This window comes from Mangifera indica, chromosome 6, assembly GCF_011075055.1.
Source record: "Mangifera indica cultivar Alphonso chromosome 6, CATAS_Mindica_2.1, whole genome shotgun sequence".
NCBI classification, from domain to species: Eukaryota; Viridiplantae; Streptophyta; class Magnoliopsida; order Sapindales; family Anacardiaceae; genus Mangifera; species Mangifera indica.
In genome coordinates this window covers 13,949,246-13,966,367 of record NC_058142.1, presented here as the reverse complement: position 1 = coordinate 13,966,367, position 17,122 = coordinate 13,949,246, and the positions used below count along the sequence as shown (strand labels likewise).

General features: G+C 31.8%; 1 protein-coding gene across 1 annotated transcript; it reads left to right on the top strand.

The window, feature by feature from the left end:
- Nucleotides 1–13,556: 13,556 nt before the first annotated feature.
- Nucleotides 13,557–15,093, top strand: LOC123219416 (phospholipase A1-IIgamma-like). The gene is made up of 2 exons (XM_044641376.1): nt 13,557–14,169; nt 14,316–15,093. The coding sequence occupies exons 1-2, from the start codon at nt 13,603–13,605 to the stop codon at nt 14,934–14,936; spliced, it is 1,188 nt and encodes a 395-aa protein (XP_044497311.1). The 5' UTR covers nt 13,557–13,602; the 3' UTR covers nt 14,937–15,093.
- The last annotated feature ends 2,029 nt before the right edge of the window (nt 15,094–17,122 follow it).

The window sequence follows — 17,122 nt, the reverse complement described above, 5'->3', positions numbered from 1 at the left end:
TGATGCTCATTTGGTGTAGTGTTTTTCTTTACATCAGCTTCAACATATAAACCCTTGTTTATACGAAATTGACTCAGAAACACTCTTTGATCTAGTAAAAGGTAGTTCCTCTTTTGTTTCGAGACCTTTAGCTTTACTAAACCTTCTCAGTAAAGGTGATTAATTTCATGTCCTATCTCATTTTGATCAGAAATCAAAAACTTAGGCACCTAAGACCTTTTTATACCAATCTTGCTTGGCTAGACCTTAGGCATATATTACATTTTCCTTATTGTTCCAATTCAAACAGAATTTATTTATTACCCTTATTCCAATATACATATCGATTAATATATATTTATATATATTTCCTTTGTTTGAGCACTTTGACCTATACAAGTGCAAGGATATTCTCTGGCTTAATATCCTTCTGGTTTTTGTAAAAATTGTAAGAAAGTCACTTAGTTATTTTGGAATCTTGTGGTATTTAAGTTCACTAACTATCATGTATGATAGATATCTTAAAATTTAGCATGTTTGTGTAGATGATTCCTTTTAGTTTAATTGATGTAGATGTCCTAAAGGTTTTGTAGCCAATTTATATTAGAATGACACCTATAATAACTTATTTCTTACAGGGTTATAGATATTGTTACTTTAGCCACTTTTGAGTGATGACAATGTTAATAAAAGGAGTACTGTGCAATGCATTAGAAAGTTGAAGTTGTTATGCATTTGTAAATTATGATAAAAGATTAAACAAGATGCAAGTGTGGATCTTGATTAGTAATCATTTATTAATCCAGAACTCTTGATTTTTTGAATTTATACTTTTATTTTCCTATTGTCTTGTATTCCTGAACTGTTCATCACTAAAATACTACCACACAAGAAGCGTATAGTCTACTTATCATCTATTGATTTAGTGTTCATTAATGGGAGGTTGGTTTTCATCTTGAGACAAGTTTGATGTACTTGTGTTTTCCCACATTTAGTTATTTGTTTTTGTTGCTCGACATCAATTTTAACATTACCAAAGGGAGAAAAAGAGGAATTATATGGACTAAGATATGGAGTTAGTAATTAGAAAATAAGTAGATGCCTTATGAATTCTCAATGGCTATTGTGACTTGACCATCTCTCCTTTCTCTCTCTAAGATGATGATCAGTGATGTTTTTGTGATGTTGGCATTACTTATCACAAAAATATTCTATGTGAAACAAATATAGGCTATGTTTGGAAACTTGTTTCAAGAGTACAGGTGTTTATTGAGACTAATGGAGTTTTCGATTCTTGTTAGTTAGTGATAGAATTTTGGAGGCATGAGCAATATTTGATGGATGAAAGATTAATGACTTAACATAAGTAGTTCATCATTATCCTTAAAAGTTCATATGCATTAAAAAATCAATGTATAGTAAAATATATGGTCATATTAACTATTGGTTTGTTTTATCAGCATGAATAATGGAACTTCAATAAAGGATAAAAATTTATAGAGAGAACAAAAGAGAAAAAGAAAAGGTCTCTAAATGAAGTAATGGATTGTGAGTTGATTTATAATAAAAGATGATGGCGTGCTAATGATGGGAAATGGAATGGTGTACCAGATCATAAGAGAAATTAAAGGGGAAATTTTATAATAGGTTCATACTTTAGCATATGTCTTGCATATAGGTAGTACTAAGATGTATCATGCCTTGAGGGAACCTTATTGGTGGCAAAGAATGAAAAGAGAGATCAGAGAAATTGTTTTTTGATGTTTATAGCCAACGAGTTAAAGCTAAACATCAAAGATTAGTTAGATTCTTGCAACCCTTCTTTATCCCTCGATGGAAATGGGAACATGTTACCCAAATTTTCTATCAAGCCTCCCTTATACTAAGAGTGGTCTGGATAACATTTGGGTCATCCTAGATCATCTAACAAAGTTAGCTAACATTTTGCTAATCAAAGCCACACATTCACTCAATAAGTTAGAAACTATTTAGGTTTTAGAGGTTGTATGCCTTTATGGTGCTTCAATATCCACAAAGCCAGACAAAGATCTTAGATTTATGTCTCGATTTTGGTTAAGTTCCGGTACGAGTTGAAATTTAGCATGACATCCATTTTCAAATAGATGGGTAGTAAGAAAAAACCACTCAAACATTAAAGGATATGTTAAGGGATGGTGTGATGGAGTTCAGGGGAAGTTTGAATAATTAATTGTGTTTAGCAAAATTTGCCTACAATAATAATTATCAAGCCAACATTGTAATGTCTCTATACGAAGCCTTGTTTGGTAAGAAGTGCAGAACTCCAATATGTTAGAGTGAAGTAAGCAAGAAGGTATTGTTAGGCCCTAAGATTGTGCAACATAATAATAAGAAGATTAATCTAATCTGAGAAAGACTAAAAGTAGTTAAGATAGATCGAAAAGCTATGTTGATAGCATAGGAGAGAATTGGAGTTCAAGTAGGTGTTTCTATGAGTTTCACTCTAAATGGGAAACGAGGCAAGTGTTTCACACTAGAGCCATTCCTTGGAATGAGGTATAATGTGAAAAATTAGTTGATAAAGGAAGTGACTTGGGAACACAAAGACGATATGCGAGCTTAGTATCAAAAATTGTTTTAATTAGGCATAAAATTTCGAGGACGAAATTTTTTTAAGGGGAAAAGGTTGAAATACCCAAAAATTTGTTCATGGGGGTAAAAGTTGTGTGTTAGGAAGGTCTAGCTCAAAATAGTAATTTGTGAAGACTTATGGGGTTATGTGAAATATTATGTAAGTATAAGGTTTAAAGAGTAAATTTTCCTTTAACTTATTAAATAAAACCATCAGGCTTTCTTCTTCTTTTATAGGGAAAAACAGAAAGCGCAGAGGAGAAAAGAGAAAAGAGAGAAAAGGAGAGAAGAAAAGAAAAGGGAAAGAAAAAGAGAAAAAAAAGGGGGAAAGAAAAAGAAAGAAGAATGAGAAGAGGAAATTGATAGGAAAATAGGGATAAGGTATCAAATTTTCATCTGATAAACTCTAGGGTTTGAAATCACTATTCAAATTGGGGATTTTCCAAATTTGAACTATGTTGCTTCAAACTGGTGTGAATAGGTGAAAAATGAGGAAGATTCATAAAGAATTCTAGCATCAGCTTTGGGTCCGATCAAATTGTGAGTGGGAAACAAACCTCGAACTATATTTTTAAATTATGCAACCTTTTGTTTTTGTTTTCAATCCTTGATAAATGATATTATGGATTTTATTCTGCATATTGTTGATTCTGACTGTGGGTAATTGTAAAGTTAAGGTAACTTAAATTCAATGTTGTGTATTATTGCAAATTTGAATGTTAAATTAATTGAGGCTATATGTGTGGCTGCGAGCAAAAGTCAATTAAGTTAGAAATGATTGATTGAAATTCTGAATATTTAATTATTGATGTTAAGTAGCTATAAAGGTGAAAGACATTTAAGTAGTTTTATGGGTGATTGAAATTTGTTGAATGTTAATTGATTTAATGTTTGTGTAGCTTTAAAGTTTAAAGTAATTAATTTAGTTCTACAAGTGACTAGAATTTTTTTAATGTTAATTGATTTGACGTTGTACATAGTTGTAAAACGGAAAGATATTTAAAAATAGTTCTATAGGGGCCTAAAATGGCTAAATGTTATTTGAATTGATGTTTGTGAGCATGTAGAGTTGAAGGTGATTTAAATCCAGTTTATAGATGACTAAAGTTACTAAATAATTTATTTATTAATAAGTGTATAATGGTACAGTTGAAGAAACCTTAATTCAGTGATGGATATGACCATATTGCTAAATGCTACAAAATTGGTATTGTAATGGGTTGTAGAATTGAATAAAGTTAATTAAGTATAGTGAGGTTGTGGCTATCTAATGATGATTAGTCTAAGATTTTATTATTAAGTTATTAAATTATGAATATGGTACTAAAAGAATTATGTTGTTGCATATCTAGTGATCAGTTGCTCTACTTGCACAATATTTCACGCCAGGTATGACAAATTTTCAATTGTTCTACCTACGCAATATTTCACGTTAGGTATGACAGATGTTAGTTGCTTTGCCTGTGCAGTATTTCATGTCAGGTAGACAGATTTTCAGTTGCTCTGCCTATGTAGTATTTTACCCCAGGTATGATAGATTTTAATTGCTCTGCCCAAGCAAGATTCAACACTTTAGATATGACAATTCTTTCTCGTTTTGCCTGTGTTGGGACACCCACCGGGTATAACAGATTTATCCTTGAGAATATTAGTAGTGATGTACAGCTTAAATTATTATATTGGTGAGAGGTTCATAAATAAATAAATAAAATAAAATATGAGTTGTTAATAATCAAATATTCCTTTTAAAGATGATATTCCCTAAGCATAATTTTATCACTCCTGCAATGTGTTCCTTTAAATTTATTCAAAATATTGAGTATGTATAGGAACTGTTGGCAACCTCGTTGTCATAAGTATGTTACCATATAAAGAAAACAATATTGGATGTGGTCGTGAACTTTGTTTAATGGTAAATGCAACCTTTGAAATATTTTGGGAGGTTGTGTGTTCATTCAGTAAGAATTTCAACAATTAGTTCAAGTATGATATTCCTGATTAATCTTAATTATTAGCAGTAAATAATTTTATTTTAGTAGTGATGGTTCTAATTATTTCTTAGAATTTAAATATCTTCGAATGGGTTAATACATTAGGAACTCTTGCATATTTTTATTGATATATATATAGTATTCAAGAATGTTTTATAAACTACCACTCATTGAGCTTTTAGCTTACCTTTATAGAATTTTACCTTCCAGGACATCTCTAAGACCATATCAAGCAATGACTTTGCCCAAGGTTGTGCCACGATATAGCATCTTCAATAGGTGTCCCAATTTGCATACATATATTTGGATTTTCTTTGAGAAACTTATGAAACGTGGAAGGTCAGAGGCCTAGTTAAACTATTTTCATGATTTTGAATGGAAATTAAGATGTAAAATTATTGTTGTGCATACGATAGGGCTAGAGGCCTAATTAAAACTTATTTTATGTTTTGAATTTAAAATCAGGTTGTTATTTTGTTGTATAATTATGGTAAGGCTACAGGCCTAGACATGATGTTAAAAAAAAATGAAGTGTTCTAGATATGTGTGTTGCAGAATATTTAAAAATTTTACAGGATGCATCTCGATCTCCTAAGTTCCCATAAGAGTGTTTAGGTGTTATGGGGTTAGGGAGTTGGGATGGTTCCTGTCACTAATAATTTAATTTCATCAAGTTGATATGTAAACAAACTATTAGAAATTCAAGTTTTTATAGAATTTAATTAGTAGACAAAATAAAATAAAATAAAATAAAATACATATGAAATATTTTTATTATAAAGTAGAAAAATTCAAGGATAATATAAATCTTATAAATAAAATCAAGAAAATAATATATATTTTATTTATTTTACATATTAATATGTTAATATAATGGAGCAAAGAGTATACAATGTAAAATAGGGAATTTTATATCCTCTAACAGTAAAATTGAATTGTAATTCTAAAAAAATACTTTAATTCTCGAATCATAAGTCATATTCATACACAAATATTTAAATATTGAGACTTACCGTACAACACTTCTAGCAATACTGTTTTACTACATTAAATTTTTATTCAGCAATGTTTTTTTTTTTTCCTCTTAAGGTAGTAATGATAATCTCTCTTATTTTTCTTTTTAGTTTTCTTGGTAGGTTGGATGAAAATTCAAAAAGCTTTAAAATGTTATCATAGTTAATCTCCAATTAATGAGAAATATTGGTGAGTTAATTCCTTATTCTTATCCCTAATTTATTTAAAACTTGCCAAATTCAAATTCACCTTGCCCTTATTAAAATTTAAATCCTAACACATCCCTTATCCCAATATAAAATTTATCCTATTTAAATAATAATAATAATAATAATAATAATAGTGCAGGGCAATACAATTTCTCCTCCTAAAATAATTTTATCCCTAAAATTAATGGATACCTTAAAGAGTTAGGGATACTTCTCCCTTATTTTTGCCTCTCTTTCCCACGTGATCTCTCCTAACGAGTGATTTCTCCAACACATTTTTACAAATGGGATAACTCTAGTCCGTAGAAATTGCCCCTTTCTATCAATGATTTCCATTGTTTGTTCTTTATATAACAAATCTTCTGATATTTAGATCAATTGGTAGTCTAGTACATGGGAAGGATTACGTAAATATTTCCTTAACACTAAAATATCAAATACATTATGAAGCCTTGAGAGACATTCTGACAAGGCCACATGATATGCAACTGTACCAACTTTTTCTAAATTCTTAAATGGTGCTATAAACTTAGGGTTTGGTTTCCCTTTCTTTCCAAATCGAAAAACTCCTTTCTAAGGTGGTACTTTTGGAAAAACAAAATCCCCAACTTCAAACTCCAATTCTCACCTATGATGACCAACATAACTCTTTTGTCTACTGTGAATTGTGTGAAGCCTTTCTCTAATTAACTTAATTTTATCAAATGTAATTTGAAAAAGTTCTTGTCCAAACTTTCTTTGTCCAACTTATCCCAAAAAATAGGTGATCTATACTTATATTCATACAAAGCTTTATAAGGAGTCATCACAATAATAGAATGAAAGTTGTCACTAGAAGCAAATTCTATCAATGGTAAATGGTCTTCCCAATAACCAACCAAGTCTAACATACAAGCTCTTAACATATCCTTAAGGGTTTGGATGGTCATGTTTGATTGACCATTAGTTTAAGGATGGAAGCGGTAATAAAACTAAGTTTTGTTCTAAGGTTTATTCTAAGCTTCTGATGAAAACTTACCCAAATTTTAAAGGAGAACTGTGCATCTTCATTGAACACAATAGACTGAGGAATTCCATGTAATCTCATAATCCTCAAATAAACAAGTTAACAAATTGGAACATATTATAAGTAGTTTTCACTGCTAAGAAATGTGCTAATTTGGTCAAATGGTTAACCACCACTCGTACAAAATCATATCCCTTTTTTGAATGAGGTAAACCACCCATGAAATCCATTGAAATATGACCTCATTTCTATTCAGGAATAGGTAATGGCTATATAAATCCTCTAGGTCTTTGATGTTCAATCTTCCCTTATTTACACATCAAACATTTAGAGATATATTCAACAATATCATTCTTCATTTTCTCCACCAAAAGTTATTTCTCAAATCATGATACATTTTAATACTCCTTTGATGAATGTTATAAGCAGACTCATAAGCTTTGCTTAAAATTTCTTTTCTCAAATTATTATATTTAGGCACACATATTCATTTTACAAACCTCAAAATGTCATCATCAGACAATCTAAATTCTAATTTGTTACCCTTCTTTACTTCTTTAGAAATCTCTAATAATAACAGACTTCCTTTTGAGCCACATTAATCTTCTCAATTAACGTCAGTTGAACCTTTATAATTACTAGTAAATGTAAAACTTTCATCCAAGGTTACCTTTGTCTTTTGGTTGTATTTATGATTGATTATGTTTAATTATAAGTGTGTATGAATTTGGAGTGCACGATCAAATAGGAATGCCACATGCCCATGCATGATGGCCATACATGGTTAATGGGTTTGAATTTTAAATAAAGAGCAATTTCGTGATGATTTTGAAAATTGTCATTAATAGGTAACAACATACAACATTTTATCATTTTTTCAGTTAAAAAATAAAAGGATCTCAAACACGTTTGGCTGAGGTTGATCATAATTCTCACAAATAATGTTCTGAGAGTTAAAAGGGATTTGAAGCCTTGGACACAAGAGAAAGTATTTGGGGATTTATCTAACCCACATAAAAACAAGTATTTTGTTGGAAGCAAGGTAAGTAGGCAAACTTTATACCCAAGGTTGTCAAATTTTATGTTTAATCTAGATTGATTGATCATATGATGATGGATTTATTTCGCAGGTATGTTAATGGATTGAAAAGATAAACTCAATGATTAATTAAAATTACTTGATGTAAGCTTATATGAATCATGTGTATGATTGTGTTCACGTATGGTTTTATGAATGAAATATTTGTGAGTGTTATTTGAGATCTATAATGGTTGTAAAGCATTTCTGTAATAGCAGGTAACAGATTCAGTAGATGTGATCAACATATTATACATTTTAAAGAAAGGCAATTATGTTGAAGATTATAAGTAAAACAAACAAGCATATTACTTTGTGATTTGGATGTATTGAGTTACTTTTTTGATGTATACAATGGTAAAGTTGTGAGATTAGTATTGGTATATGGATTGATTTTGACGTTATTCATGATGTTAAATGGACTAGAAAACACATAAAACATAATTCAATAATATATATTTGTGTTTTTAAGGAAAATTCTACCCATGTTAGGGCAAAGCTAGAGAAGTGTAAAATCAGAAATGGACACACACTTGTATGGTATGGGACACATAATTGAACATAATAATCTTAATCAAAGCATTGCCAAACTATCTATAAAAAGGAAAAAAGGCCAATACTTTCCCTTCAACAGTCGTTTCCTCTTTACTTGTTTGAAAAAACTTTCGATGATCCACTCTCCTTGATGCTTCTCTAGTCACATTAAAGTCTCCTTTTTTCTTACTATTTGGCTGCAAAAATTGAATTTGCCAACCAACATGATTTTGCTAACTTAATCAAGTCTTGCGCCTTTCTTTATTTGCCAATCAAACATGATTTTGCTAACCAAACATGATGAATGGTCATGCATCTTTTATGCACAAACGTTCTTGTCATCATTTAACTTAAAACTTGTCCCAATGCTATTAGGAAACATATCTTATCCAATTTTCAAATTCAATGAATGGATGAATGTGCATGCATTCCTATATGCATGGGTGTTTATCATTTCCATGCACTTAATGTGAAATGATTGTTTGACCATCCATGAGAAACAAATGGGCATCCATCCTTGTGATGAACAACCGTTCGCTCACTCTAACAACTTACACTTTATCAAGTCACATAATTCAAAAGAAAAGACTAAAATAACCTTGTATGTATCTGTGGATACTACATAGTCACTTTTTACTTCAGATTGATTATGTAAAACCCTATTTAGAAGTGTTGTCTTCTAAAGAAAGATGTCACTAACTTTGACAAAATAAACATGAACAACTTAAAAACATAAACTATATATGAAATACAACCATTCTAATTTACAAAAAATACCATTATATCATAACTTTGTGAAAACATAAAAAGGATTTCATATAAAATTAAATTCATTATCCAAATGTATAGAATGTTTGTAAGCTCGTTGAACACTGCTCATCTTATAACCATCAAGATCACTTATACCTACACATATAAAAAAGTATGGGAGTGAATTCAAAGTTACTTAGTAAATAGAAAACTAAACTAATATTTTTTTCATAATCATAAAAATTCCCTCAGATCAACTTATCATAACTTCGTTATATAGAGTCTATCCTTAAACTTCTATAAAGATGGTAAAGGATCTTATATCTCACAAGTGTAACTCATTTTTGTACTTGAGAACCTTTAAGCTACATAACATATCTCTCGAGGTTACCTATATCCCACTAGGTTATTAAGGAATCATTATAGATCCCAAATTGATGTGACCATATCATTTCTCAATGCAAGTACTATCATAGCAATAAACTATAGTTATATACTTAGTTGATCAAACTGGGCCAATACAGGGATTTGACATCTTGGCTATGTAAGCATTTGTTATGTAGTCCACTCATTTATACCATTATTGGATTGTCAAACTATAATTATAATTATGTTCCATTCGAGCAAGTACCTTACTACGAGTACAGTATCCTACTAAGTGCAGTATAAAGAGTATATATTTATGGTGCCCCCTCTTAATAATCCTATGATATGTTTAGCATGTAGACATCTGGGGCCTTAGATCACCTTGATATCATCTTAGTTTTCATTCTATACATAACTTGTGACCTACAATTATCTCATCTCTTTGGCACATTAGGTATTACTATACACACGAAACATTTATATTATCTCTCAAGACGATCTAATAAACATTTTGGTCTAGTTCAACTTTCTTTACTTTGCTCTTATAAATAGGCATCCCTCATCAAGATACATGAGTGTTCATATTCTTACATACTAGACATAATTATCCCTTCAATGGCGTGCCCTTCTATCACTATAGAAACAAGCATGCTACTTTCAGAAGGTTAGACATCTTTTTTTTTTTATAACATGAACAACTATCTAACTTTATCAACTTTCATGGTGCCCTTCTTTAAACATGAATAGGCATTCTTTTATCGAAGGGATGGGCATGTATCCTGAACTAGACTTAATTTTTTTCAATACTTATCTCTATTTCAACCTAGTCATTTCTTAGGGCATTTCCATCATTTCACCTCACATAAGATCGTTCTCAAAACATGAATTAGGAAACTTCATGCCCTAGTTGACCAATCATCAATAAACGACATCCAATAATTGTTAGATTGTTATAAAAACTCAACTTAAAAACTGGGTCATGCATGAACGGATGTGTGTCCCATAACACATGACCTATAATATATATGTTTCACCACAATGGTCATCGTAATCATTACACAAAACTAGCAGGGGAAGACTCATCAATCAATCACTAACATACTCTATATAAAAGTGAAAAGATCCTGCAAACCTAACTTTCCAAACTTGACGATTTGGCGATGATCAGAGACCTTCCTTTTCTTTTTCCTTGCTACTAATAACATCACTAGAGCCTTTGAAACAATCATCCTTGAACTCTCCTCTTTCTGGATATTACACATGTTTGGAGAGGAATAACAAATTTCTAAAACATCACTAACGACCTTCATTTAAATTACTTATGCTTAACGTCATGAACAAGCGTGCATGCCTTGCACACACAACTATTCATCATTTAAAATATTTTGATGTGGCACTTATCTTCGACTAATGTTGCCAGAGATGTATAGACATTCCTATCCCATGCACAATCATGCTTCAATTTAATTTCATAATACTAAACTTATTTCTTCTTATCTTAGTCGTAAACATGCTTAAACAAAAAAATACATGAGAAATGACTATATTGCCCTTGAGATGTACTTGTGGTTGTCACATAATATTAAATTGTGTTTTTCTACATTATACCATATTCACTACTTTCTTGACTAAAGTGAAATTGATCATTCCCTAAAAAAGTAAATCAAATCTATAGCAACACTTCAATACAATATGACCACTCTTTCCACACAAACAAACCACTTTTATGTTCCATAAAAGACCTGTTTTTTCCTTTAGACAGATAACCATCATTGTTATAACCTCTAAGCTGTGATTATTGTCTATACCTAGAATTAGTCTTTATTGGACTATTATTATCAACAAAAGCTCTCATATAACACATCACACTACTAGACATAATTTGTTTTATCTCACTACCTTTAGTTCCTCTAGCAAAATTTGCTAGTCGCCATTTTACATCAAAGACATACCTTGAACTTCAAGTTAGCCTTTGTTCAAACTTTTACAATAGATTTTTAGTTTCTATCAAATTAATCTTTTCTGTTTCATAATCAAGTCTTAACAGAATAAGGATTATCATAAGATCATACTCAACTCCTAGCCCATCTATGATAAAACTATTAACTCCTCCTCAATAATTAATTGGCCACTCACAGTTATGCTTTCATAAATCTTTAAATGGGTAATTCTCATTCTAGATTCAGAGATAAAAGGACTCTTAAGAGAACTCCATATCTTATTAGTAGTGACACATTTAGACAAATTAGTGAGCATATTTAAAAATCGAAGCTAAAAGCTATGACATTAATACTCTATCATGTTTCTTCCAAGCTAAATACTACATACTTTGTCTTTTAATCATCTCGAAACAACTCTTGTCCTTAACATACATGGATGTTGAAGGAAAAATTAGTAACTCGATTAAATGATCTTCAAGATCAAAAGTTCCTACCCCATCTTATTCAGACTCTGTGCTCCCCAATATTGATAGTTGTCTTTTGTTAACTTCAAATTTATCACAAATATCACCATCCCTGAAACACCTCTGATCTATGCCACTAAAAATGTACCAACACTTTCACTATAGTCATTTCTCTTTTGTGTACTCATACCATATTGTGTTGCCAATAGATCCATCATCTTGGCACAACTAAATGATGTCACTAGTGGCTTAACTGATGTCATCAATGACATAAACCAACGAATTGATAAATCTACCTTAATAAGGACTTCGATTCCCTCTTGATTATTAATTGTGACAGTGTCACAAACCCCTCACATGGCTACCTTGTGTCTCCACTAACAGAAACATGAACAAGGTGTGCTCAAGCTAAGCACCCATAACTCTTTTTTGATGTACAAATGGCAACTGATATAACAAACTTATTGTTTTTTGACGAAACATAAACATACAATGTGCAACTCCTCACTCATCTCATGAAGTGCCAACCCCCGAACATAAGTCACATCCCAAAATCATAAGCAATAATATACAAGTCATAACTTAAGTCATGATAATGTGTAGGTCATGACTCACATTAACATAGTGTCAACATATGATGAGTAACCATTAACTCATGCCATGAAAACATAGAATCTCAACGTGCATCATATCCCAGACATACTATTTACGCTATTTTGACATCAAAACCAAGGACCCCAATCCCCTCTCATCTGCTGCTGTTACAAAAATACAAACTTCTCACATTGCTACCCTTCATTCCCCTCGACATAAGTCAAAAGTTGTTTAATGGAAGGAAGATCGCCTAGGTTTTGGTAAAAGATTAAAGTCATTCTTGGGCAACAAAGCTTAGCAGAGTACATTTTTTTTTTTGGTTTCTACAAAAGAAAATTCGGCCAAACACCAAGTCGACTATATTGAATATTCCACACAATGGCAATTTTATGGCTGCATATTTCCAAATTTGAATTTCTCAATTGTAAAACAAACAGTATTATGGAAAAGTATTGACGTTCTTCTCCGAAGCCGAGTTGCTTACAACTACAAGTCAATGCCAATGAGTTATAAGCCGAGTTGCTTACAACTACAAGTCAATGCCAATGAGTGATAAGCCGAGTTGCTTACAACTACAAGTCAATGACAATGAGTGATCTAAAGAAACAAATGACTTGGACTTCTTCCAAAATAAACTTAGAAGGAAAACATACGGAAGAAATAAAACAAACGACTAATCAGACATTTAATGTAAAATTCATTCGGTTTCATTTTATTCGTGGAAAAGTCTTTAATTACTGCTTCCCCATGTCTGGTATCCTGGGAGAATGAATCTCCGTGTGCATGAGTCAACAGCAGCGCCAAATTTGATTATTTTGGCACGAAAATTCATTGAAAGAGAGATTTTTATAGCGATTTCCTAGGTAATTTATCCCCCGCCATTTGTTTGAATGTGTCAATGATCAATATACTCTTTGTCAACTAACTGAAGTCTATAAATATCGTCCGGCTTTTCTTTGAAAGAACACATTACTCCATCTGCTTTCTCTTTGAAAGAGTACGAACATTACTACATTCTTAATTGATTTTTTAGATTCCAAGTCGCAAAACAAAAGCAAGAGTATTTGATGGGTGACATAACAAAGAATTGGAAACAACTAAGCGGTGAGAATGACTGGGAAGGTCTATTGGATCCTCTTCACATCAATCTCCGTCAATATATTATTCACTATGGCGAGAGGGTTCAAGCTGTTTACGACTCCTTCAATCACGACAAGTCATCTCCGTTGTATGGATTTCCTCTATACGCACCCAAAGATCTCTTCTCCAACGTTGGCCTAGAGAAAGGAAATCCTTTTAAGTATACCATCACCAACTATCTCTACGCAATGACAGATATCGATTCCAGTATTGATTGGATTGTAAAGGACCAATCTTCGTGGATCGGTTACATTGCTGTGGCCACAGATGAAGGAAAGGCTGCTTTAGGAAGGAGAGACATTCTCATTTCCTGGAGAGGAACTCTTTTGAGTGGCGAATGGTTGAAGGATGTCAATTGGCCTCTAACTTCAGCTTCAAACTTATTTGGGGACACTCCTCACAATCCTCACCCTCATGTGCACCAGGGATTTCATTCGCTCTACACATCGTCAAACCCAAAATCACAGTACAACAAATTCAGTGCTAGAGATCAGGTATCCATAAATGCTGAGATCATGAGAGAATCCTAATCTTAATATTAAGCATTTACTTAATAGTTTTAATTTGGGGTAATATGTGGTCATCTTGCTTTTCAAGTCACTAATGAATACTTTTTTTAAACTAATTACTACTCATACAGGTACTGCGTGCAGTGAGGAAATCGGTAGATAAATACAAAGACGAGGAAATTAGTATAACAATAACAGGTCATAGCTTGGGTTCGGCACTTGCGACATTGAATGCAGTAGACATAGTTTCGGGAGGATATAATAAGCCCACGGGAGCGGATAAAGCATGCATGGTCACAGCTTTTGTGTTTGCAAGCCCCAAGGTGGGAGACAAAGGCTTCAAGACTGCATTCAACAAACTCAGCAATCTTCATCTCTTGCACATTAGAAACATCGGTGACATAGTTCCTAAATTGCCTTTTATTTTCTACTTTAAAGTGGGAAAGCAGCTAAAATTTGACACTACTAAGTCGACGTACGTAAAAGCTGATAATGCTGAGGAAATAGGTGCTTTGCATAATTTAGAGAATTATCTGCATGGAATTGCAGGGACGATGTCAGAAGGGAGTGGTAAATTTGAACTGATTGTTAAACGTGATATTGCACTCGTGAACAAAGGAGCAGATCTTTTGAAGAGTGAATTTGGTGTACCACCTGAATGGTGGGATCCTATGATGAACAAAAGAATGGTTCAACAGAATGATGGCTCCTGGAAGTTGGAGTATTATGTTCCAGAGTGTCCTTGTGGCTAATATTCTTGGGAATAAAATGTAATGTTGCAGGACTCAGCTTGGGGGTGCTAATGAAAGCTTTGTTTTGTAGTTTTTTTCTATTTAATAATTCATTTATTGCTTTGTACCTCGGCGTAACTATAATCAATAAAATGCCTTGCTCTTTTTCCAGTGTTTATTTGATGTCATATTTATAGAAGAAAAGTTCGATATTAGAATTGCAAACATGGCAACAATGACATGAGACCTCCTGAAATTTGGAGATAAATTGGACATTGTAACTAAATATATGATGCATGTTGGTTTCGTATACACTTTATGAGTACAGTTATCACGTAAATAAATCAAGGGCCAATTTATCGATTTACTGATTCATTACATGCTGAAATTAATCACAAAATGGAATAAAACTAATCAAAAGTAAAAACGGTAAATGGGATCAAAATAGAATGTTTGGATAAATTCAATTTTGGTTACTAAAAAAAAAATTTATAAATCAATATCGAGTAAGTAAATTTTGGATAAAACAAAAGCATTTACAAAATTATTTTATAATTTACAAAAGCAATTAGAGATAAACAAAATGAAATATATATAAAACTTATGAAAACATTTGTCTAAATTTTTGGTTTCAAAATAGAATGTTTATAAAATATTATATAACTAATGAAAACCAAATTTTTCAGATTTGACTATTATTTCCAAACATATAAGGTCAAAATCAAACATTTATAAACATACAAAACAAATAATTTTTATGTACCTTGATTAAGAGCAAAGATCCTAATAGGTACTTGACCAGTTGTTAAACACCTAACCTTCTCCCCTCTAGTTCCAAACACTTAAACTGCACTTCCAGCAAACTTCGGTAGTCTTGCAACACTTAATGGTCCTCCAAATAAGTAAATACCCAAGCAAGTAATACCTAACCAACAATTCAAATGTAAAATACAAAATGACACAAGCAAGAAAAACGATTCTAGAAATGTAACTTTTATTGATAACTTTGTAAATGGAAATTATAAGTTCAACACAACTACTTGTTTATATTTTTGATAATTCTGATAAATATTGGCAACCTAACACCTACACTAAGCCTACTACTGTGCAAGACATTCGAGAGATTTGTTTTCTCCCTCAACTCATTTTCCTTGTTTTGAATTCTGAATATCTTTTTTGTTATTTTCCTCACCTCTTTTATTCTCCCTAACAGCCTGGTGACTCTTATGTACTGTGTTGCATTCCCTAATCATTATTGGTGGTCCAACAATCTGTTGAGTTGACATCTATCCTAACTTGCTACTATCATTTGTCCTCTTATCTTCATAATTTCTTTTCTTACAAGAGGCATATATGTGAGTCTTAACATTTTCCTTCCCATTTATGGGCACTTTGTCCTCAAGGTGAAAATGGGAAAAAGGTTTACGAAATGAAATAAATGATCCCCATGAGAGTCCACTTGTAAGAAGGCCTTTTCATTTAACTAAAATTTCTAATTCTCACTTCTATAAATAGTTATACTATAATACTTCAAAGGGTTGTGTTTCTAGCTCTCAATCCTATGTCATACACTCTGGAAGTGTTTAACTATGCACTATAGAACTAACCCTCTTTTTCAATTAGGAAACATGAAAAACAAGGTGGATTTTTGCTAATGATGGTAAGGCTAGTCGATATGCTACTAAACTAATCCTCTCTAATACTTCGAAGGAATTATAGTACCTTAAGCTCAGCTTCTTTTTGGGTCAAGATGCTAATTATCAAAATCAGTAAGGTTGTATTTTAAGGAAGACAAAGTCTTCTGCAACATATTGAATTTCTCATGTCCCTTTATTGATCTGTTTTTTCATTCTTACATGCACTTTAAACATATTTTCCTTTAATTTGTCTAAGATTTCATTTTTTCATGCATCAACAAATTAACTTCCTCTGCATTTGAAACCTCTTCTGTCCAGTGTAGTAATATTAGAGAGTCCTATTTGTATAAGGTTTTAAATGGTGTCATTCCTATAAAGTTATTAAAGGTTGAACCAATATTCGGTCCATGGTAGCCATTTCAATGATTGTTGTGGTTAATGAAAACAAAAACAATGAAGTTATGTCTCTAGCCTTTAGTTCATGACTTTGATTTAACTGTCTGATTGAGGATGATATGTTGAATTAAACTTAAGAGATGAGCTAACTGTTTTAAAATTATCAACCTAAAA